Source organism: Nannospalax galili, unplaced genomic scaffold (assembly GCF_000622305.1).
Source record: "Nannospalax galili isolate Female #2095 unplaced genomic scaffold, S.galili_v1.0 scaffold1639, whole genome shotgun sequence".
NCBI lineage: Eukaryota > Metazoa > Chordata > Mammalia > Rodentia > Spalacidae > Nannospalax > Nannospalax galili.
The window spans coordinates 825837-847941 of record NW_008343206.1 but is presented as its reverse complement, the minus strand read 5'-3'; the positions used below and the strand labels follow the sequence as shown (position 1 = coordinate 847941).

General features: G+C 56.8%; 1 protein-coding gene and 1 long non-coding RNA gene across 3 annotated transcripts in view; one reads left to right on the top strand and one right to left on the bottom strand.

Annotated features, from left to right (window-relative positions):
* LOC103738981 overlaps window positions 1-15486 on the bottom strand; it is a 42372-nt gene extending 26886 nt beyond the window's left edge. For both annotated transcript variants that reach the window (XR_001872574.2, XR_607470.3), the window contains exons 1-2: window positions 13189-15486; window positions 5275-12532 (exon numbers count right to left, since the gene is read on the bottom strand). This is a non-coding gene — a long non-coding RNA (uncharacterized LOC103738981). The remainder of the gene's footprint in view (window positions 1-5274; window positions 12533-13188) is intronic.
* Window positions 4711-20796, top strand: Cd81 (CD81 molecule). Its single transcript, XM_008839200.3, has 8 exons — window positions 4711-4992; window positions 15495-15609; window positions 18185-18282; window positions 18953-19027; window positions 19173-19277; window positions 19609-19710; window positions 20059-20142; window positions 20228-20796. Exons 1-8 carry the CDS (start codon window positions 4927-4929, stop codon window positions 20288-20290), a joined length of 708 nt encoding a protein of 235 aa, XP_008837422.1. The 5' UTR covers window positions 4711-4926; the 3' UTR covers window positions 20291-20796.
* Window positions 20797-22105: the final 1309 nt, after the last annotated feature.

Genomic DNA, 22105 nt, shown 5'->3' with positions numbered 1-22105 from the left:
TCTCCCTCCCTCCCTCCCTCCCTCCCTCCCCCCTTTCAAAATGGAATAAAAGATTTCAGTATGTGGATAAGGGGGAGGCATTCGGACAATAGCGTTGTGTCCTTCCTGTTGGTACTGGTTTTTTCTCTGTCATGTGAAAATACCTGACAACCTAAGGAAGAGGGGTTTGTTTGCTCAAGGTTTGAGGGTCCATCATGGTGGGAAGTCATGGCGGCAGGAGCGTGAGGCGGCTGGTCACATTGCATCCACGCTAGAGCCTTCTGGAGAAATGCCCAAACCATCTTGTCTGTTTCTCTCCATAGATAGCCTTCAGTCCTTCATCAGGTTTGGGGGACAAACAGATTCCCTTGGCTTGCTGGTGACTAGTGTTTTCTTGTTTTGTTTTGGGGTTTTTTTGTTTTTGTTTTGGGGTCTTTTTGAGACAGTGTCTCCCTGTAGCCACAGCTGGTCTGGAGATAACTATGTAGATCAGGCTGGCCTTGAAGTCACAGAGTTCATCTGCCTCTGCCTCCTGAGTGCTGGGACTGAAGGTGTGTGCCATCACGCCAGGCTTGGTGAACTAGTGTTCTTATCAAGGGAGTGTGGCATTTTGGGGGGCACTGCATTTCCTGTGTCTATGGAGCTGATGATAAGGGTTTTGTCTAATACTGCTCTGTTTGTTTTTGGATGCTGAACTCTCTTTTTAAGTACACAGCTGACCTTCTCCCTGACCTGCATATGAATTGCTTACAAACAGAAGTGACAGTGGCCAACCTCCTTGCTTGAGCAAGCTCTGCATAAACAGCCTGCCTTCAGGAATACTTCAGGAAATTGAGACCCAGAGGATTCTGTAACAACCCCCCACCTCTCCACTGCCACCCCCACCACCACAGTCACAGACACAGTCAAGACTGCTGTGGGGTAGTGAGTCACCAGCCCTGGGGCCAGGCCAGGCAGTCTCTTGGTCAAACAGAGCTTGACCGTGAGTCTCCAGCAGGCCAGGCCCTGCTTCAAGTGACAAGGGCATATTGTCACAGGACATTCACCTAGAGAACCTCTATAACACCTCTGCTGCACATTGGGAAACTGAGGAACCAGCTCAGTCATACAAAAGGCAAGATTCTGAGACAAGTCTCAGACTATAAAGGCCTGCCTTTCCAGCCCTCTGCAGCCCCCCCTTTCTCTGGACAGCCAGCCCTCTGGAAGAAGGGGAGCTTCCCCAGCCAGCCAGATGCAAGGCAGGGAAGAACCTCCCATTCCGCCCTGAGCTGCCCTCATCCTCTAACACAGTCCACCTGCCTTTGTCCCTAGTGCCTCCGAGCAGGAGCTCCGTCAGGCTGAGCTAACTGCAGGTACCCTTCTCAGATGCACCCTCTGGGTACCTACCTGACACAGGCCCTACAAAGCTGGCCCTGGGTCTCTGAAGTCCTCATGAGGGCAAGCTGGCAAGCTGCTAGGCAGGGCACGTCAGGCATGGTGCTCACAGGTGTGGGCCTGCAAGGCGGCCCCCATATGCCCTGCAGCCAGGCCCCTTCAATTAGAATAGCATGCAGCTGCGCCTGCCTTCCACCTGTGCCTGACCTGTCTAGCCCACCTCCATCTACGCCTGGTCCAAGGGCTTTCTGTCTGTGCCTGGCCCTGGAATGGTTCTCCCAGTTCCCCAGGCTTTTTACCTGTCAGGGTCTAGATCTATCTTAGCTCCTCTGAGACCCCACAGTGCACATCCATGCCTATTGTGACATTTTCCGGGGGAGAAGCAACACAAACATCTATTCACCCCAGACAGGGAACCGACACCAGACCAAAGTAACGATAGTAGAGAAAGTCCAACTGTTGAACCAGTGAGTTTGTTGGAGTTTCTTACAGGAGTATGGGTGAGGGGGTCACTTACAGGATGTTACACAGGGCTGTCCTCTGAGCCAGACTGCCATCTTCAGGATTTCAGCTACGCCCTCTTCCTAAAGAACATCCCAGCTGGGCCTGTTGACTACTGATGTCCCTCATTGAAGGAGGGGTGGGGAGGGTCACGGGACCCTCACCTGAGCATCCAGCCAGGCCCCTCAGTCTGTCGTATGCGGGTCTGCTTTAATTGCACACGGCCTTAGGGAGGGGCCAGAGTACATAGACTGGGAGAGACTGGGGAAAGAGTTGGGGCTCCACCTATGCGGCTATGGGGAAGCCATCATCCAGGCTGGGTGAAGACTTCCCAGTGTGGCCTTAGGAACCCCCCATCTATGCTCTGTAAGTAGGCCCAATAAGCTCATTTGTGAACCTAGGTAGAATCGTACCTTGGCTTGTTAGGACCTTGGGGGAGAAGGGATTTTGTTTAGATCTCCCCCAGGGCAGGAATTTTAGCAACACAGGTAAAGGATGACTCAAAGGTAGCCATTCACTGGAAGCCCACCCCTGCTTGGGTGATGGACAGTTGTAACTGCAGAGCTCTCTGACCCACTGGCAGGCAGCTCAACAGGTGGGAAATGTCTCTTCTCAGCTATCACTGCTCATATACCCTTGGGGAGGGAGGATCTTGTGTATCGAGTAAGTTTTAGGGACTTCCTCAAGACTTCCTGAGTCATCAAAGCTCTGTTCTGGGATGGAACGTTTCAGTTTGGAGGAAAGTGCTACACGATCCGTCAAGCATCCGGGAAATTCCCCACATCCTCAGCACTGATGAGGTCATTTGGAGATGACACCTGTCACCCCCACCATGTAAGGGCCCCAGTCTACTCACAGCCAGCACCCACCAAGAGTAGATCTCAGCACATAGTGGTGCCCACTAGAGACCTGATGTACCTTCAAGGGAGAGGAGAGAACAACTGATCCTGTACAGCCTACCGTGTGCATACTGTGCTTCTGGTGGTAAGTTCCCTATCCCTGGAGACAGTGGGGAGTTGACAGGAGAGCAGGTGCCCATCTCTGCACAGTCAAGGACACCCCCTTTTTTGTCTTTTCGAGACAGGATCTCCCTGTAGCCCCAGCTGGCCTGGAACTCTCTATGTAGATCAGGCTGGCCTCAAACTCACAAAGATCGCTTGCCTCTGCCTCCCGAACACTAGGATTACTCTGCCTCCTGAGTGCTGAGATTAAAGGCGTGCACCACCGTGCCTGGCATCTTCCCCCTTTTAAACAAAAAGAATCCTTGCAGACTCCCATGTGGGCCTGGAGTGACTTTTATTGTGACATCACTTGAGCATCCAGGAACTAGCAGACACAAGTCTGTGTTAGTCTTGGGTATCCAAGCGAGAAGCTAAGACAAACATACAAACTAACCCTCAAAAAAGCTACCAGCCAGGCAGAGCACAGATGAAGCCCAGGAAGCTTGCCAGCCAAGGGGGTTACAGGTAAACTATGACACAATAGTTCAAAATTGAGATCCTTGGAGTGCTGGGCATGGTGGCGCACACCTTTAATCCCAACACTCCAGAGGTAGAGGCAGGCAGCTGTGAGATCAAGGCCAGTCTGGTCTACATGGCGAGTTTCAGGTCAGCCAGGGCTGTATAGTGAAACCCTATCTCCAAAAGCTCTTTGGTGCTCAGTGACTACCAGTTGACTGCCCCATAGGGAAAGTGTCCTTCTCTGTTCAAAGTTTTAAGAACCAGCAGGAAAGTGGAGAGGCTAGGGTCCTGGGAGCTGCTCCTCCCCCTCCATGGTCCCCAGGGAGCCCTACTGATGAAGTCTTCAGGTTTGGCCCAGAGGATGAGGAGAATATCAACTAGGTTGTACTGCTTAGTTTTTGTCAACTTTACAAACTACAGTCACCTAGGAAGAACCAGTTCAGACTGGCCTGCTAGGCATTTTCTTAACTGCTGATTGATGTTGGAAGGCCCAGCCCACTATGAGCAGTGCTATCCCTAGGCAGGTGCACCTGAGCTGTTTAAGAACTGAACAGAGGGGTGTGGGAAGGGAAGAGAGCCAGTAAGTAATTTGTGTTCTCAGCCTCATTTCCTGTCTAGAGTGTCTACCCTGGCTGCCCTGGATGGTGGGTGGTAATAAACCCTTTCCTCCCCAAGATTCTTTTGGTCAGTGTTTCATCACAGCAAAGAAAGCAAACTAGGGCATATGGTGGCAGACAGCAACCACTCCTTAGGAGGGAGAGGACACCCTTTCTCTGACTCTCTCCCCACTCACAGCCCCAACACCTGCAGGGTCACAGCACCTTTCCAAAGGATGCAGCTTTGGAAGGCACAGCCAGGACAGACAGCATGGAATATAGCATTTCCATGCGGGGGGAGGGGCGGCACCTGTTACTTTCCCACGGACTGCCCTCTGTCCACTGGACATAGGACTGGCTGCCCAGAATTCCATTCCAGACTTTCAGGCCCACCCAAGTTGTTGCCTGGGAGAGCACTATACATAGAGCACTGGAGTCTCGGTAGGACCCTTCCCCTGGAGAGTCACCTCCTCTGAAGAGCCCTCCTGAAAAGTCCAAGGCGCCCGAGGAAGGCCTGAAGGGAGGAGAGAGGTGGAGGGGGCTGTTTCCAGTCCTGGGGGGTTCAAGGCCCGCCGGCAGCTCCCGGACGCATGTCCCCAGCGCACGCGCAGAGAGTGAGGTCTAGCTGCAACCAACTTCCGGACGCTCTAAGTGCCATTGCTCAGGGGTACATGCACCTTGCAGCACCCGAGCTCCCCCAGCCTTGGCTCCCCGCAGGCGGGAGGCGGGGCCTGGGCGGGGCCGGGTGGCCTGGGAGGCGTGGTCTCCGCGGGTAGGCGTGGCCTAACGGTCTATAAAGGGTGCAGAGAGCTGCGCGCGCGGTCCCCGAGCGAGCGCGTACTGTCTTTCAGCGCGGAGTCTGCGGTTCCCCGGTCCAGCCCTCCAGCCTCTGCGTGGCCTGCGCCCGGTTCTCTGCACCCCAGAATCCCAGCCCGGCCGCCCCAGCTTCCCGGACCCCTGCGCCGGAGACCTCCCTCTCCAGGACCAGCTCCGTAGGCCGCCCGCCGCGCGCCGCCATGGGGGTGGAGGGCTGCACCAAGTGCATCAAATACCTGCTCTTCGTCTTTAATTTCGTCTTCTGGGTGAGCGGCTGGGGCGGGGGCGGGGCGGGCTGCACCCCCCCCCCCCCCGGGGGGCGCCCGGGCCGCAAAATAGGCCCCCGCGGGGGGGGGGGGGCGGGGCGGGCTGCCCCCCCCCCCCCGCGTGGGCAGCCTGGGCCGCAAACTAGGCCCCGGCGGGGGGCGGGGAGCGGAGCGCAGCGCGGCCACCAAGTTGCGGCGCCACCTGTGGGCACTGGTGGACAGACGAGGTTGGGGGGGTTCCCGGACCTCGGCACCCCTCCACCGCAAGATCGGGACAGCTACCTGGGCTTCGGGCCTCCGCACGATGAGCTCACAGGGTCCGGGTGTCAGGGGCATGGGTGGCCGTTGCAAGGGGGCCAGAGCCACATACCCCGGAGCCCTCATCCGTGCAGGGGTCCAGGCAGCCCTCCTGATCCTGTTTTGGGGCTCATCCTGCTTCGCCAACACCGAGGGGCTCAAAGGCGGGGCTCTCGGTGCCCCGCCCCCATGAGCTCATCTTAACCACCGCCCCTGGATGGGCCTGGAAGTTGGGGGGGGCACGCTCTATCCAAGCTTTGGGTATATCCACCCCACTCTTAACCCATCCTTGGTCACCCTCTAGCCTGGTATCGCCACCCTGGAACCATCATGGGGGTCGGGCTCCAGGCCTAGGGAAGGACAGGGTGGCCCCAATGCTGGTGCGCAGCATGCCCTGGTTCCCGGGGGCCGAGCTGTCCTTCCTCATTGCAGGCAGACAACACAGCCGGGGCCTTTGGAGGCTTCGAGGGGAATGAGGCATTGGGGCATACAGTTCTGAGTTGGCACAGGCAAGGGTAAGCCAAAGATGGGAAGGGTCTGTAGACATCAGGGGCTTGGTTTCTTTGAGATGTAGGAGGTCCAGACTTTGGAACGAGGTGCACACTCATTTTGTCATTTGGGGGTGCAGAGAGATGTAGGAGGGTGTCCGGGGTCCCTGAGCTGGGAGGTACTTTGTCCTGACTCTTGGCTGCTGGAGAGTGACCTATGGTGGTGTGACTTTTTGTTTCCATTTCCTGCCCAGGCTGGAATTGCGGAGGGGTAGAGAGTCTTCCAGGCCTGCCTGCAGGGACTGAGTGGGTGGTGCTGGGCACTCCTCTGGATGGTGCTTCCACCCTGCCCCCCTGCACTGCCCAGCCTGTCTTCCTTACCTCCTTTCGTTTTTTGCCAGGGAGGAATGGGGTCATGCCCAGGCAGTGTCTCTAAAGTTGAGGCTGGGAGGGCAAACTTTAAGATGGCCCCTAGAGTGAGTGTGTGGGATGGTAGACATCTGTTTTCCATCTGGATTGCTGAGGATCCCAGGGTGGGCGGGTATAGGGAATGAGATGTTGGGGGTAGGCAGTCCACAGTGACACAACCCACCTCCCCAGCCAGGCAGTGCTGTGTGGCCTGCTGGAGGGACACTGGTTGGCAGTTTCCCAGACTCCAGGGAGCAGCATGGGTGATAGCTGTAACCTTGTCCTGCCCCAGCATGTCCTGAGAACCGTGACTGGATGGCCATGTTGATCAGTGTTTACCTGCTGTGGCCGAGGCAAGACATTAAACGCACACCCCGGGAGTTCCTCCGTTGGTCCTTGAGCCCCAGATGTGGGCTGTAAGGACTCTATAGGGAGCTGAAGGTGGGTGTCTCACCCACCTGCCCCAGCTGGTAGCCCCCCCACCCCCCGCCTCCCTGGGGAGCTGGGGTTGGATGAGGTTGGTTGTTTCCTAGGCAGCTGGGGTGGAGCCCCAGTATGTCCCTGGGGGTGGTCTCTGTTGAGGCTCCAAGAAACCTCTTGATGGCCTCTCCCTGCTCCCAGGGGCCCACCCAGCGCGGAACAGTGAAAACCATGTTCTTGCAGTCTCACAGATTTCCCCACTCCTGCTGGCCCCACAGTGACCAGGGATGCGGAACACCCAGGTGCACCTGTCCTGGCAGAGGGGACACTCTTTGCACCCCCTCTAGCAAGGCTTGCCCTGTGGCTGAAAATACCCTAGATGCTACGGAGTTGGACCTCTGGGGAGGCCCCCACCCTACTGTTCTGGCCCTCAACCTCCACTTCCTCCCTCTGATCTAGGAGTTCTCGAGGTCCCTGTCTCCTAGGATTGCAAACAGACTAGCTAAGAGTGTGGAGCAAGGGGCTTGGCACAGGGAAGGCTCAGGAAATGGATGCTGGGCATGATGTTCCACAGGGAGCCGGGCCAAGGAAGCTGGGCAGTGGTGTATGGGCAGCCTCTGGGAGGGGGCTGGGAGGCCCTGTAGGGCCCATGGTGGGTATTGGGGCAGCTAGGAGCTCAGGGAGGCTGGAGGTGGGAACAGGCTGATGATGGATGTCTGGAAGGACACTTAAGTTTCATTTTTGAGATGAGAGTGGCTTTCCTGTGGGAGGGGACACCCCAGAAAAGTTCCCACATTCTGCTCCCCAGAAAGACTGGCTTATCAATACTGCTCAAGAGCTGACTTTGAGCCCAGCAGTCTCGAACTCCCAGGCTGTGTGAGTCAGGAGACAAGGCAGGAAGCAGCAGGCGGCCTCGGCAGGAGACTGCACAGGCGCCTTTACCAGCAGCCTGGACACCTGCCCCTTGGGATGGGTCTGGGGTACAGGGGGCCAGTCCCTCTGTTTCCTGTTGCTGGGAACAGGTCAGAAGAGCAGGTGTTATTTATCCTGGCTTATCTACACACCTACCCTGGGGTAGGTGACCAGCCTGGACTGCAGGAGCCTTGCTTCCTTTATCTGTGAAATGGGTGTGATAACGGATGTCCACCCAGCTGGCTGGCCCCGGGAGCCGGGGAGGGCTGCCATGAGTCCCTGCTGGGATGAAGGCTATGTTCCCTGCCCAGGACTGGCTGCCCCTCCAGCCTAAGGCTTCCAGTGGCCCAGGAAGCCAGACCCACTGAGAACGGCTGATTACAGCCTCCTCACTGGCATTTAATTCTCCAGACTGCACATGACTGTCTGTCACCTAGTGGTCTACAATCTTCCTTCCGGAAGAGGGGCTGCAATCCTGGCAAGCTCAGGGTGGGCTGAGGACTTCCTGTGCCCGTTTTCACCAGTGGGCGAGCAGACTTCCCCTGGTTGCCCAGATTTGGGGAGACTACCATTGGACTGGGCTGCCTGAGAGGAAGTCTGTGGTTTGTCCCTGCGCTGGCCTAGATGAGGATGTCTGAGCAGTGAGGGGCATGGCGCTGGAGCAAAAAAGTAGGGCATTCTGGGAGTCTTGGAAGCCCCTTGCAAGCTCTGCTCCGGTGCCCACATGCTGTACCCTTCCACTAAGAGCCCCCCACCTCATTCCTTCTGGCTTTCTCCCTGCACCCCCACCTTAGCTCAAGTCCTGCCTCCAGAATTGGAGTTACCAGCTTCTGAGCCGCCCTCTGTCAGCCTTGATTCCAGCACCTGAAGGCCTGCCAAAGGATGGTGCCCCAATCACAAGATCAATAGGCTTAGAGTCCAGGTGCCCCAGGGAGCAGGCAGGAGGGAGCAGGCAGTCACCCTTGCACAGGCCTGATGTTTGGAGAGGGTTCTGGTGGGGGATAGGGTGGGGCAGGGCTGGCCTTGACACCAGGGAACTGGCTAGGACACAGTACTGGGTGACCCTGTGGCCAACTTTGTTCTGAGACTTTTGCTGGAGTCTCAGAATTGGCCCCCAGTGGCCTTCACCCGTCCAGAAGGATGCACTGTAACCTAGCATGTCAGTGGTCTTCCAGGAACCTGTTGACTGCCTGTGACCCTAGTAGCTCCCCTATACACACATACACGCACGCACGCATGCATGCACACACTCACAGGCTCACTCTTTTCTGGGTCGAGCCTAAGTGCTCCACCAGCCAACTGCAAGTCCCAAGCAACATCCCTAAAAAACATCTGAGAGTCCTCTGCATGGGCCCCAAATTTTTGGGAGCTGGTTTCCAAGGGGCTAGTTAGTGATCAGCCAGTGGTGGGCCTCCTGAGCTGTCTGCCAACATAGCTACAAGGGGTGCTGGGAGAGGGTAGCTGCCTTCCTGCATGTGGGGCCCTGTGAGGGCTGCAGGGGCTGGGAGTGCAGGGAGGTGCATTAGAACTAAGGGTGCCCAGAGTTTTGGAGCCCCAAAGCACCGTAAATTGGTACTCCAGGAAAGGAACCAACAGATCCCAGATGTGGGGTCCAGACAGCCTAGGTATAGGTATAGGGGCCAGATGCTGGAGGCTGGCGGTGGGAGCCAGTCAGCCTGGGGATGAGACACTGGGCAATAGGGCCCCAGACACCCTGTGCTTCCCTGTGGTATCCTATCTCCCAGATCGCTCTGTGCCTCCCATCTGAAGGGTCATCATCGCCTTCTCGGTGGGTCTGGCATCGTGGCCTGTTACCCATGCTGTCGTCACCTGTTAGCCATCAGAGTTGGCTCTGCACTACAGCTAACGGTGAACGCCCAATGAGGCTTCCAGGTGCCCGGTGTGGCAGGTTGTCGGGGTGAGGAAACCCAAGCCACCTGCTCTCTTAGGGCCCCAGCCCTGAGCTTGAGTGGGGCCCAGGCTTGCCAGAGGCTATGGTGTGTGCCAAACATACTGTAACTTTGACGGCTTCACTAAAGGACCCACCCCATGGCCTCAGCCTCTGGGAACAGGCTTCTCCTGTGCCCTGGAGCCCATGATAACGGCTCATCCAGGTCGATAAGGGAACTGAGGTTTCTAAGCGACCAAGCCACCGAGTGGGGAAGCAGTGGAGTGGGGCGGGCTAGAGAGCCGGCAGCCTCAAAGCCCCTTGGACTGGGGCCATGCCCAGCTGGGAGCAGATGCGGCTGCCTAGTGTGGCTGGTGGTAACACCTGAGCCGTACAGGACTCCTCTACCCACTCTGCCCCTTGCCTCCCTTCACCCTCCCACCATGCCGGGCCCTCTGAAACGTTCTCTGAAGCACAGAACTCCAGGAGGCCCTGTTTCCCTGCAGCCCCCTGCTGTACTCATATCTAACAGGTCACTGTGGCCATCTGGATCCACATAGTCTCCCTTCAGGGCTTCATGGGGCAGCGGGCTAACTAGAGGAGGGCAGGTGTGGGCCAAGGGGGAAGGTCCCTCCCAACTTTCCTGCCCGAGAAGGAGGCGAGAAACCTGTCCCTGGAACAGACCTGGCTGGGGTGACCCAGTCCTCTAAAGCCTGTGACCACTTCCAGGCCCCTTGCACCCCTGGCCATCAGCAGGGCCCCAAGGCTAGGCTTTTGCCCCTTCACTTATTTTTAGACACTGGGACAGTGGCTTCCTGAGTCGAGGAGGCCTTGTGAAAGGAGCTGCGCTTCCTGGCCAAGATGAAGATTCCTGCCCTTCCCTCCAGTTCCTTCCTTCCTGAGCCTCCTCCGGTGGGCTGCGAGTCCTGGCTTCCTGGGAAGGCCTGAGCAGGTCCTGGGTCCCCCAGAGAGGAATCTGACCTTGTCCTCCCAATCCCAGACCAGGCACTGTCTTCCTGTGGTGCCTGAGGGCACGGGGTTAACCTGCAGGGACCCAGGTTGGAAGGGCAGCACCCCACGTCCCCTCCCTCCATCAGCACCCTCACCTCACCGGTGCCCCCAGCTCCTGAAAGCAGCCTGGATGAAGCCTCTTTCCTCTGGCTTATCCAAGCTGACCCTGGAAAGGCCTTCTTCCCTCCCTCCACTGTCTCCTGGAGCCCCAGGGAAGGTTTTTAGGCCCCCAGTTACTGAGGTGGGCAGGTGCTTTCTGGCATAGTTTCCTGCGTACACCGGGTACCTAGAAGGCTTTGAGCAGGCCCAGCCCCCCAGTCTGTCCCCTGCCTTTGGTTCTGCCCTAGAGGCACAAAAGGAACTGTCACTTAAAGGAACTAGCCCGTGAGAGTCAGGCTCCTGGAACATGGGGGGGTGTGGGGAGTTGACCACTCTGGGTGGCCAACTAGGGTGACAGGAATCCTGCCCCTCCCTTGATGCGAGGTGTGTGTGTGTAGCAATGGGGAAGCCCTCGTCTGAGTCTGAGGCCGAGAGCAGGCAGCAGGCAGTTAGCAGCTAGGTCAGAGTAGAATGCTGCCCCAGGCCTGTTCCCTTTCAGTCACTTCTGAGAAACTGCAAGACCGGCCGGGCAGGGACCCAGCGTGCCTGGCAGCTCCTCCTGTTGTTAAAGTTTGAGTCTGTTATGTGTTAGTCCCCAGGAAGGAGGAAGCAACATAATCCTGTATAGAGTTATGAATGCACCCTTCTGTTCCCTGGAACAGTGCACCAGGAATCTGGACACACCACCTGGGCGCCTCCCACCACCACCCCTAAGCAAGAGGTCTCTGAGGCTGCAGGAGCAGGTGGCAGAGCTGCCTCCCAAAGGGGAACTTGGGGCAGAGGTGTTTTCAGATTCTGATGGTCTAAGACCCAGCATGGATCGTGTCCTCAGCTCTGTTGAGAGCTAAATACGGTGGCCTCTGCGCATGAACGTCCCCTAATTACAAATGAGGATCAGGATAGAGGAGGCCAAGATGGGCCTGAGGTCACCCAGCTCAGACATGACACACCTAGAGGCCAGGCCACCCTAACCTGCCTAGGCCTCATCCTGTGCCCCTCCGTATCTCCATGGACCTCAGGCTGGTGATTTTTTGTTATTGTTGTTTTGGTTTTTGTCTCTGAGATTTTTTTAAAAATTGGTGTGCATGTTCCATCGTTTTTGTAGATTATCCTAACCTGTGGATCTGTAGACAAGATGTGTGTGCCTTGTCAGATCACTGCCAGCCACACAGTGAACATGTATATCCTGTGAAACCATACCCACCATCAGATCTATTCCAGAGGGTCCTGGGATCCTTTGTGGCCCCTCCTGCCCCTTCCAGTTCCAGGACTGAGCTGCCTTGAACGAACTTTGAATTCTGCTTTTACGCAGTCCGAAGGGGCTGGCTGTTTGGTCCTGGATGTGCTCTTCTGTGGATCTGTCTTTTCCTCGAGGGTCCCACCGTATGATGGACCCTAGGCCCTTTGTAGTCACCAGTTGGTGACTACTATACATGGGCTGCTCTAAGTTGGGAGTTACAGCAGGGAAGGTTTGGGGAACATTCATGCACAAGTGTAAAGGCGAGGGGGGTGGGGCGCTAAGCTAACTTTCTCAGAAGCAGACTTCAGGAACCACAAGCTCCTTCCTAGGGTGGCAGCAGCCCCCTCACCCCTCTCTGCAGCACTGGGCAGCAGTTTTGGTTTTAGTGAGAAGGTTGGAAATCTCACTGAGGCTCTTCTTTGATGCCTTATATGAGGAGGCTAGCCCCGTCTGGGTGCCCTCTCTCCTTGTATACATGCCTTGAGAAATGTGGGTGGTTGACTTTCTTAGCATAGCCCCATAGACGATCCGTATCCCTTTTGGTCACGTTAAACACTTACCTGTCCGGCCATGGCTGATGGTAAGGTTTTTGTTTGGTTTGGTCTTTTTGAGACGGTCTCCCACGAGGCTGGCCTCTATCTCACAGAGATTCATCTGCCTTTGCCTCCAGAGTGCTGCTACTAAAGGCGTGCAGCACCATACCTGGCTGATGGCACTTTGAAGAGTAGGTTCATTTCGAACCTCTGACTCCTTGGGGGAACACCCCCCCCACCTCACCTTCCTTAGCGAGGGTCCCACCGTATGATGGACCCTAGGCCCTTTGTAGTCACCAGTTGGTGACTACTATACATGGGCTGCTCTAAGTTGGGAGTTACAGCAGGGAAGGTTTGGGGAACATTCATGCACAAGTGTAAAGGCGAGGGGGGTGGGGCGCTAAGCTAACTTTCTCAGAAGCAGACTTCAGGAACCACAAGCTCCTTCCTAGGGTGGCAGCAGCCCCCTCACCCCTCTCTGCAGCACTGGGCAGCAGTTTTGGTTTTAGTGAGAAGGTTGGAAATCTCACTGAGGCTCTTCTTTGATGCCTTATATGAGGAGGCTAGCCCCGTCTGGGTGCCCTCTCTCCTTGTATACATGCCTTGAGAAATGTGGGTGGTTGACTTTCTTAGCATAGCCCCATAGACGATCCGTATCCCTTTTGGTCACGTTAAACACTTACCTGTCCGGCCATGGCTGATGGTAAGGTTTTTGTTTGGTTTGGTCTTTTTGAGACGGTCTCCCACGAGGCTGGCCTCTATCTCACAGAGATTCATCTGCCTTTGCCTCCAGAGTGCTGCTACTAAAGGCGTGCAGCACCATACCTGGCTGATGGCACTTTGAAGAGTAGGTTCATTTCGAACCTCTGACTCCTTGGGGGAACACCCCCCCCACCTCACCTTCCTTAGCCCCTTACCTTTTTGTCTTTCCCTAGGGTAGAAGGCAGAGGGTCACTTTGCTGGGGCAGCCAGCCCAGTGTTCCTTCTCCTACCTAGAATGGCTCTGATTGTCTCAGGGACAAGGGGGTAAGCGGCCAAGTGCCCCATTCCCTGAGGTCTCACCCCCTCCCCGCTTTAGCTGGCCGCTTTTCTGATTGAAAGCCACAGGCTCTTGGCGTTTGGTCTGCCTGTCAGCATGGAGGACAGAGTCTTTCCTGGTGTTGGCCTCCCCAGCCTGCCCTGGAAGCCTCCGTTACAATGCTAGCAGGCCCCTCGAGCTGACTGAACATCATCGCTCACCCATTTCTGCTCGTAGCTCACAGGTAGTGTTCACCCGGCTGGGGAGGGTGCCGGTGGTGCAGCCTGAGCCAGGCATGGTTGCATGCTCAGCTGTTGAACAGGTGGGCAAACAGGCTGGGGAAGGCGGGGTGGCCCACCAGCTGTCTTTCAGCTTCGGTGACTTGAGTCAGGGTCTGTCACTACCAGGTCTCTGACCACAGAGGGAGGATTGGGGAAGGGGTATGTCACCTACTCCTTCTGCCCTGGAACATCTCAGAGTGACCTTTAGACCAGTTTCCAAACAAAATACATGTTTCAAAGTTGCAAAGGAAGCCAGGGTTACCAGGGCAACCCAGAACCATCACCTCCTCCCCTCAAGCCAGCTCTGGAGGGTTCCAGCCTGCTGGAGCTGCCTGCCGGAGCTGCCTGCCACACCCACCCTCCTGTCTCAACTACCCTGGCCAAAGCCCTGGCCTCTCAAGGGTATACAGGCTCAGACATGCAGAGACCTGACAGTCCCTGCAGGATTCTGGGAATTCTGGGGACCCCAGCAACACCAGGAACTTGGCACACGAGGGTATCCTCGGGCCCCGTCCTCCAGGCTATTTGTGGCTATGCCAGCAGCTCACAGCACGGCCTGATGGCTCTCCTACACACCTTGCTTTTCCAGGTCCTTGATCAAGGTCTCATCCGTCCTTGAGGAGAGAGAGTTAGAAATTAAAGAGGGCTGGGAAACCACAGCTTCAGGCCCATGGGTCGGGATACAGGGAGGGTGCTCTGGGGGAAGTCTCTCCCCAGCTTTCTTTCTGAGGGTGAGGTGGAGGAGAGGAGTCTGGGGTGGGGGATGGGTGAGCCTCAGGGCTCCTTTTTTCACCCCAACCTGCTTGTCTGGGGGATCCCCAGGGCTTTTTGGGTCTTGAGCACATGCCTTGGCCTGGGCCCCCTGCAGGAAATGGGCTGCCTGGTGCTTTTTTTTTTTTTTTTTTTTTTTTTAAATCAGGTTTAGGTTTCAGGCTGGGGAGGACCACTGGCCCCTGAAGGAGGGAGGAGGGCTGGATGTGGGCCTGTCCCAGGGGTCGCCTCCTGATTCTAGATGCTTCCATTCCAAGGCTTCACTCAAAGCCATGGCAGACTGTGCCCTGTGGCTTCCCCCTGCGCAGCCCAGTGACATCAGATCACTTCTCTCTTCCTGGCAGGGAAAACTTGGTGTTTCCACTATAGAGTTCCCAGCACGCTTCCTACAGCAGCCCCCAAACCAACTCACCACTGTTGGGATGGAATACCATCTTGGGGAAAGGCCTGACATCCCAAGTGCCCAGGGCTCAGTGTAGCCCCTGGCTTATACTTAGCAGATAAAAATATTGCACGTCTAGTCAGCCTGGAACTTGAGATCAGTAAAATACATATATTTTAGAAATAGGGTTCTTATGTAACCCAGGTTGGCCTCAAACTTGCTGTACATCTGAGGATGACCTGGGCCTCCTGATCTGCCTTCACCTCCTGAGTGCTGGGATTACAGGCATGCACCACCATGCCCAGATTGCGCAGTGCTGGAAATGGAACCTGGGGCTCCACGCAGGGCTCAAGCACTGTACCAGCCAAGCTACATCCTCAGCCCAAACTTTTTCACACTGTCCTGAAGTCACAGCTCAGAGGTCAGGTGGGGTCCAGGGGCTGGAATAGACAGTGGTTCGGACAGTGGAACTGGCTGGGGTCTGTCCTTCCAGTTAGAAGTGATGGCTCTAGAGCCAGGCATGGAAGCCCACGCCTTTAATCCCAGCACTTGGGAGGCAAAAGCAGGCAGATCTTTGTGAGTTCGAGGCCAGCCTGGTCTATGTAGCAAGTTCCAGGCCAGCTGGGGCTACAGGGAGACCCTGCCTCAAAAAGACCAAAAATAAGTAAGTAGAAAAGCGATGGCTCTGGGTGATTGTCCTAATGCCCTACGGTGCTCTGGCCTTTGTGTGACAGTTTTCTGCCTTTTTTCATAGCTGGCCGGAGGCGTCATCCTGGGCGTGGCCCTGTGGCTACGCCATGACCCTCAGACCACCAGCCTGCTGTACCTGGAGCTGGGAGACAGGCCGGCACCCAGTACTTTCTATGTGGGTGAGTGACTCGGGGCAGGATTTGGTTACAAGCCCAGGACCAGGGACTGTAGATCAGCAGTCAGAGAGGGCTTCCAAGAGGAGGCCGAGGGTCTAGACTGGTGGGTGAACAATCAGACCTGGCAGTGGCCTAAGCCTAACCTGTGCTGGACAGGGAGGCTGCCTACGAGAGGGGTCCTTGGGACAGGAGAGCTGAGTTGGGTGTGGGACTCCTGAAGACCCCTGCAGGTCTCAGAGATTAGGCTAGGCAGAGGGCAGCAGCAGGGTGGGGCAGGAGCCTTGTGGGACCATGCTTATTTTATCACGGGCATTTCTGGGGCGCTTCCCTGGGCAGGGTGGAGCTGGATGCCTCGGCCAACAGCAGCTGAGGCCTCTAAAGCCCTGAGCTGGGGAGGGCTGGAGACTGGGCCCACAGCCGCTGACTCAGGCCCCTCCCCCCAGGCCCACACAGGCCAGGCAGCTACACCTGCCTTATTAGGCTGCCTGTGGGGGACTGAGCCCCCCCCAACAGAGTGAGCAGGAGGAGGGCCTTAGTGCTATGCTGTGCTGAGTGAAACAACTTTTCCCCCTCCTCCCTGGAAAGGGAGACTTGGCACCCAGGAAACTCTGGAAGTGTTTGGAGCTGTTTCTGCTCTTTCAAGGACAGGCCCCTGGTTCACATCTCCCAGCAGGGGCCTGGGGTGGATCTTCCATCTTGTGTGGAGCCTAGAAGGGGTCTTCCTCTCCTACTCTCAGCTTGGGGAACATGCCTGGCTGCTGAGTAGTGGGGACCTGCGAGGTCAGAAACACCCTGTATTCTCCCTTTCCGCCCGGTGTCCCAGGGTAGCCAAGGACTCCGGTCATCTCACTGCTGTTCTTCCTCCCCACCCACCCCCACACCCTGTCCACAGTCCTCCTATGGTTGGGATGGATTAGGCTGTGGCAGGGGTGCAACCTGGCTTCCTCTGAGACAGGAACCTGCAGTTTCATTATGTTGGGGGTGGGGCCATGCTGGCTAGGCCACATTGGCACTCTGGTCCCTTCAGAGGAGAAGGGGGATGCCTGCCAGCCCCAAGGGCCCACAGCAGCTGGTTGGATATCCTCACAAGGGTGAACTGAGCCCATGGAAGACTCCTTCCTAGCCCTGGGCCTTTTGGGGTGGATGCTATGGGGCTGTGTCAGAGTTAGTTTCTGCTGCGCACTGGTATGGCAGGAGAGGCTGGATACCCTGCAGGGCCATGACAGCGTGGTCTAGGAAGCTGACCTCTCTCTGGGGGTTCTCAGCAGGGACTGCACTGCGATTCTGGCTTTCTGGGCTGTGGGGAAATAGCCTCAGGTACTAGACTGTGCGACAGGTTGGGTATAGCACAGCAGGGCCCGGGTCTGTGGATGGGAGCTACTTAGGGCCCCTCTGGCTGCCATGTCCCTGCCCATTCTGAACTGGCCTCCTGCTGCTCTGGGCTGCTCCCCCTTTGGGAGCAGATGTGACCCTGACAAAGGCACTTTGTCTAGTGCTGGGAAGAAGGGAGAGCTGGCTTTGGAAGCATGCTTAGCACCTCAGGAAACACTTCAGAGGCTTTGGAAGGCATGTGCTGGGGAGGGGCTGTAGGCATCCCAGGAACATTGGCCTGTGGACATGGGGACTCTGGATGCATCTGTCTGGGTGAGCTGGGGTAGTGACACCCTTTTTGTCTTGAGCTGGGGTTTCAAGACCTGAGGACAGAGGCCTAGTTTGAGGGTGCTCTCTGCCTGTCACGGGTCAAGGGGGAAGCCACCTGCCAGGCAGCCCTGGTGGAAGTCCTTCCTTGGACTAGATGTGTTCTATGAGGCCAGAGGAAGCCAGGCCCCAAGGCTTTTCCTGTTTCTAAGCCTGGCACTGGGTCCTGGCCCTGGCGCCTTCTCCCCAGGGCTGACCAGGCAGGGGACAATGGGCCTGGCTTCACACAGGAAGGCTTGGGCTGCCCAGCAGCGTTGCCGTGGAGACCGGGGGATGGGCTGTGTCTGCTGAGGGACCAAGGGCTGGGAGGACTCTGCAGAGATACAGTGGCCTTTCCCAAGAGGAGAGGAGGACTGTGGGTACTGAGACAGGGACATGGCCCAGCCCATGCCAAGTGCTCCAGTTCTTATATGCCCTGCTCAAGCTGTGCCTGCCGTTCTGTCAATCATCGGGCTACCCCATCCACAGGTTTCTGCCCTCTAGAGTTGGGGCCCTACCCAGCACAGCCACACCGAGTAGTACAGCTGATACACTGGTGTCCTGAGATGGGGTGTCGAGTTGGCTGCTGTGTAACTTCTTTCTTCCCTTTCACACTAGCCCCTTACTGGGGGTCCCAGGAATCCTCCTCCAGGCCAGCAGCTGGGCATCCGTGCTCCTTCCCTGTGCCCTGAGGTGGGCGGCTGGGTGCGTGGCTGGGCTCACCTGTGAAACACAGGTCACTCGTGTCTGTAGGCACTGAGTTGCTGTTCTGTCCTTTGATGGCAGTAGCTGCCCTCCAACAGGACACTCATGTGGCCAGGCCTGTCTTGTGGTGGGTGCACTGGTACACTCCTGTCTTGGACAGTGGTACATGTGGCCATTCATCCTGGTCTCTCCCCAGGCATCTACATCCTCATCGCTGTGGGAGCCGTGATGATGTTTGTGGGCTTCCTGGGATGCTATGGGGCCATCCAGGAGTCCCAGTGCCTGCTGGGGACGGTGAGTTAGGAGGCCTTTGGGGCCAGGACCAGGGCTGGGGAGCAGGGTCTCTGGCTGCCTGTCGTCCACAGAATTTCAGTGCTTTGATTTTCCTGTTGGGTTGATTGCCATCGAGTTTGACTCTGAAGGCTAATGCCAAAAGATGGAATTTCTTTAAGAAAAAGCACAGACTCTATACGGGGTGTGTCTCCTCTCTAAAGCTAGCCTCAGTGCCCCTGGGCACACTACCTCCTACTGGAACTGAGGTCCAGACGTGTCCTCTAGAGTCTGGCTTGCCATGGAGCAGGGAAGGGAGCCTACCAGCTACCCCAGCTGGGGAAACGGAGGCATACCTTGTGTCTACTCTTCTATGGGTGTGGGGAAAGGTGGGAAAGCCAAGGTCAGGCTTGAGGGCACACTGCTGCATGTGCCCTCCTGAAGGCTGTGGGTACTTGGATGTGCCACTTGTGGACCCCAAGTGTGACCTGATGAGTGGAGAGCAGGGGACGGTTGTTACAACTTGGACCTCGGTGCAGGGGCTGCATGAGGTCTTTGTGGCTCCACATGGCTTATTCCCAATCAGGCCCTGGTTGGTGGATATGGCCAGTCCCCTTGACACATGGTTGTTGGTCACATGGGCCTCTGCTCTTTGGACTCACTGGCCTGGGCTCTGACCTGTTCTCTCCCCTAGTTCTTCACCTGCCTTGTGATCCTGTTTGCCTGTGAGGTGGCTGCTGGCATCTGGGGTTTCGTAAACAAAGACCAGGTGCGCCTAGGTTCACCAGGGAGGGAGGCTGCAGGGGCTTTGGGGGTGCCTGTTGGTAGGAGGGTCATAAGAGCTCTTTGGAAGCATCAAGCTGAAGCTGAGTGCTCTTGGTAGACAGACCCTACTGCCTGTGCTTCTCTCTCAGATCGCCAAGGACGTGAAGCAGTTCTACGACCAGGCCCTTCAGCAGGCCGTGGTGGACGATGACGCCAATAATGCCAAGGCTGTGGTGAAGACCTTCCATGAGACAGTGCGTCCAGGCTGAGGCAGGAGGGTGGGCTGCGGGGGTCCTGGTTGGGGTGTGATGTGATCTTCAGGGATGAGAGCTGTCTCAGTCCAGACCTCAGGAGCAGGACAGGGCCTGGCTGAGGGTGTCCTCTGTAACTCTGGTCCCAGGGGTGGGAACCTAGTGGGCCTCATCTGCCCAGGGGTGCCGAGGACAAAGGTGCCTGAGGAGTGTGCCAAGCAGGGCAATGTGCCATGAGGTGTGGTTTTGGGGTTACGTGGATGTGTTTGGCCTTTCCCCTTCATCCCATGGAGCCCTGGGTCAGGGCTGACTGTGGCACCCATGGTTTCTGCAGCTCAGCTGCTGTGGCTCCAACACGCTGACCACACTGGTCACCTCGGCACTGACGAGCAACTTGTGTCCCTCAGGCAGCACCATAATCACCAACTTAAATCAGGTGAGTAGAATTGGGGTGAACATCATGCCTTGGGCGGGACCCAGGTCAGGTCTGTTCTGCCTGTATGCTGGGTGGGACTGAGTATGGCCCACCATGATGCTTTAAGCAGGACCTGACCTCACAGTTCTCATTAGGTAGTGGGCTACAGGGTCCTAATAGCCTGGGCTAGCCGTGGGTGGTCCTCTACACATGATCCAATGCTACAATCCCCTGATGGAGAGGGCCACAGGCAGTGTGTCTGTGGGTTTTATTTCTGAATGGATGGAAGATAAGCTGTGGGCAGAGCCTCCCCCCCCCCCCACCTGTGTGAGCAGTCACTGATTCAGCTCTGACCCTGACCACCTGCAGGATTGCCACCAGAAGATCGATGAGCTCTTCTCTGGGAAGCTGTACCTCATCGGCATCGCAGCCATCGTGGTGGCTGTCATCATGGTGAGTGCAGGGCTTCTGTCTGGTGGGCTGGTGCCACCCCTCCCGGGATCCTGGGTGCTGACCATACCCTTCCCTCCTCCGACAGATCTTCGAGATGATTCTGAGCATGGTGCTATGCTGTGGCATCAGGAACAGCTCCGTGTACTGAGGCCCTGTACTTCAGGTCACAGGGACCCTACAGTGCCCCAAGACTGCCTAGAGGCCACCTTGGGGGCCAAGGCCTGTGTATATATTTCTGTATTACTCTGCTACACTTAGCCTTTTTACTTTTGAGGTTTGTTTTTGTTCTGAACTTTTTTAGTTACCTTTTGAGGCCCAATGTCACATAGACACGTGTGTGGGTGGAGCTGGCCTTGGCCTTGGTGACTGTGCTCTGAGACCCCTGGGGAGCTCCATCTGCTGAGCCAAGCTTCCCCCACAGCCACTTGCCCAGAAGCTGTGTAGCTGAGCTGGGTGGGGGGGTCATGCCCCCCATCCTGTCGGTTGTACCCTCACATCTTTTTAATTGTCCCTCTCCTGCCCCCATTTCAAGAGCTGGGTCCCAGCACTCTGATGCCTTCAATGCACCTGTCCTCTAACACGTCACCTTCAACTGTAATTACATCTTGAAACAGTCATTTAATAAAGAAGGAGAAAATCAGGCATGCTAAAAGAGACTGTCAGACCCCTTCCTGAGTGGAGAGCGCCCAACTTTGCCAGGAACAGGGTGAGCTGGTTCAAGGAAAGCTGTGGGCTGGAAACCCGGTCCGTCCCATCACTCAGTACCTGCCTCAACAGGGGCCCAAAGCTGACCTTACACCAGTGGACATGGGTAGGAGGGGCCACACAGCTGGGAGGGGGCTGCAAGTCCTGCATTCCTGAGGAACAGCAAAATTGGACCACACTGCCTCCTCCCAAGCATCAAGGTGCCTGGGAATGCTCCGTCAGGCTGGGTGGCAAGCTGGTAGCCCCCTCAGCCCTGTGAACTGAGGCTCAGGCCAACCTCCTAGATACCCCACAACCACCACGATTGTCTTTTCTCTTTGACTTATTTTTTGTGTGTATGAGCTTAGTTAAGAACTCCTGTGTCCTGCAATGCCCTCAAGAGGACAGAGGAGGGCGTCAGAGCCCCTGGAATTACAGGAGTTACAGACTGTTGTTAGCTGCCATGTGGGTGCTGGGATTTGAACCCAGGTCTTCCGCAAAAGCAGCCTGTGCTCTTAATCTCTGAGCCATCTCTCCAGCTCCCAGTTTAACCTCCTCTATGGGTTCTGCCTGGAAGCCTGTCTGCATCCCTCCCCCAGGATATCCTCCTGGCATATTTAATTGGTCTCTAGTGGAAAGGAAGCGCTGAGATTCCCATCTCAGCTCCCAGCAGCCTCCGCTCCAGTCCTGTATTTGGTTTTATGTCTCTGCACCCCACTCTGCAGGGCCTCCTTTCTGCTTGGGCTAATGATGGTCTTGAGGAGCCCCTTCTATGCGCCGAGGCCCAGGGGCAGCTGGACCGGGCTGCTGGGAGACCTGCAACATGGGCCTCAGGAACATAGGGAAGGAGGAGGGGTGCACGCGGCAGCCCAGTGGGCTTCCCTGGTCTCCAGGTTAGGGCCACAGCAGCCGTCCACAGACTCTGGGCCCTAGGTATGGCTCGGGGACAACCCAGGACCTGCACAAGGGGCCGCAGTTGGCGTCCTCGGACCCTGGGCCCCAGGTATGCATGGGGACAGCCCACGACCTGCACAAGGCGCGGTGTGTTTGGAGCGGTACTGAGGTCGGCGTCCAGCAGGGAGGCCGAGGTGGGGCCTAGTGTGCAGGGGCGAGGAGGAGAAGCTGGCTGGGTCGCCGGTTTGGGCGGGAACTGGTCCGCGGACCTCCAGACTGGGCCTCGGGGCTCAACAGCACGGCCTGGCAGAGCTTCGGGAGCAGCTTGGAGCCTCCGCGCCCCACCGTAGCCCGTGATACCTACAGCCGGATAGGCCCTCAGGCC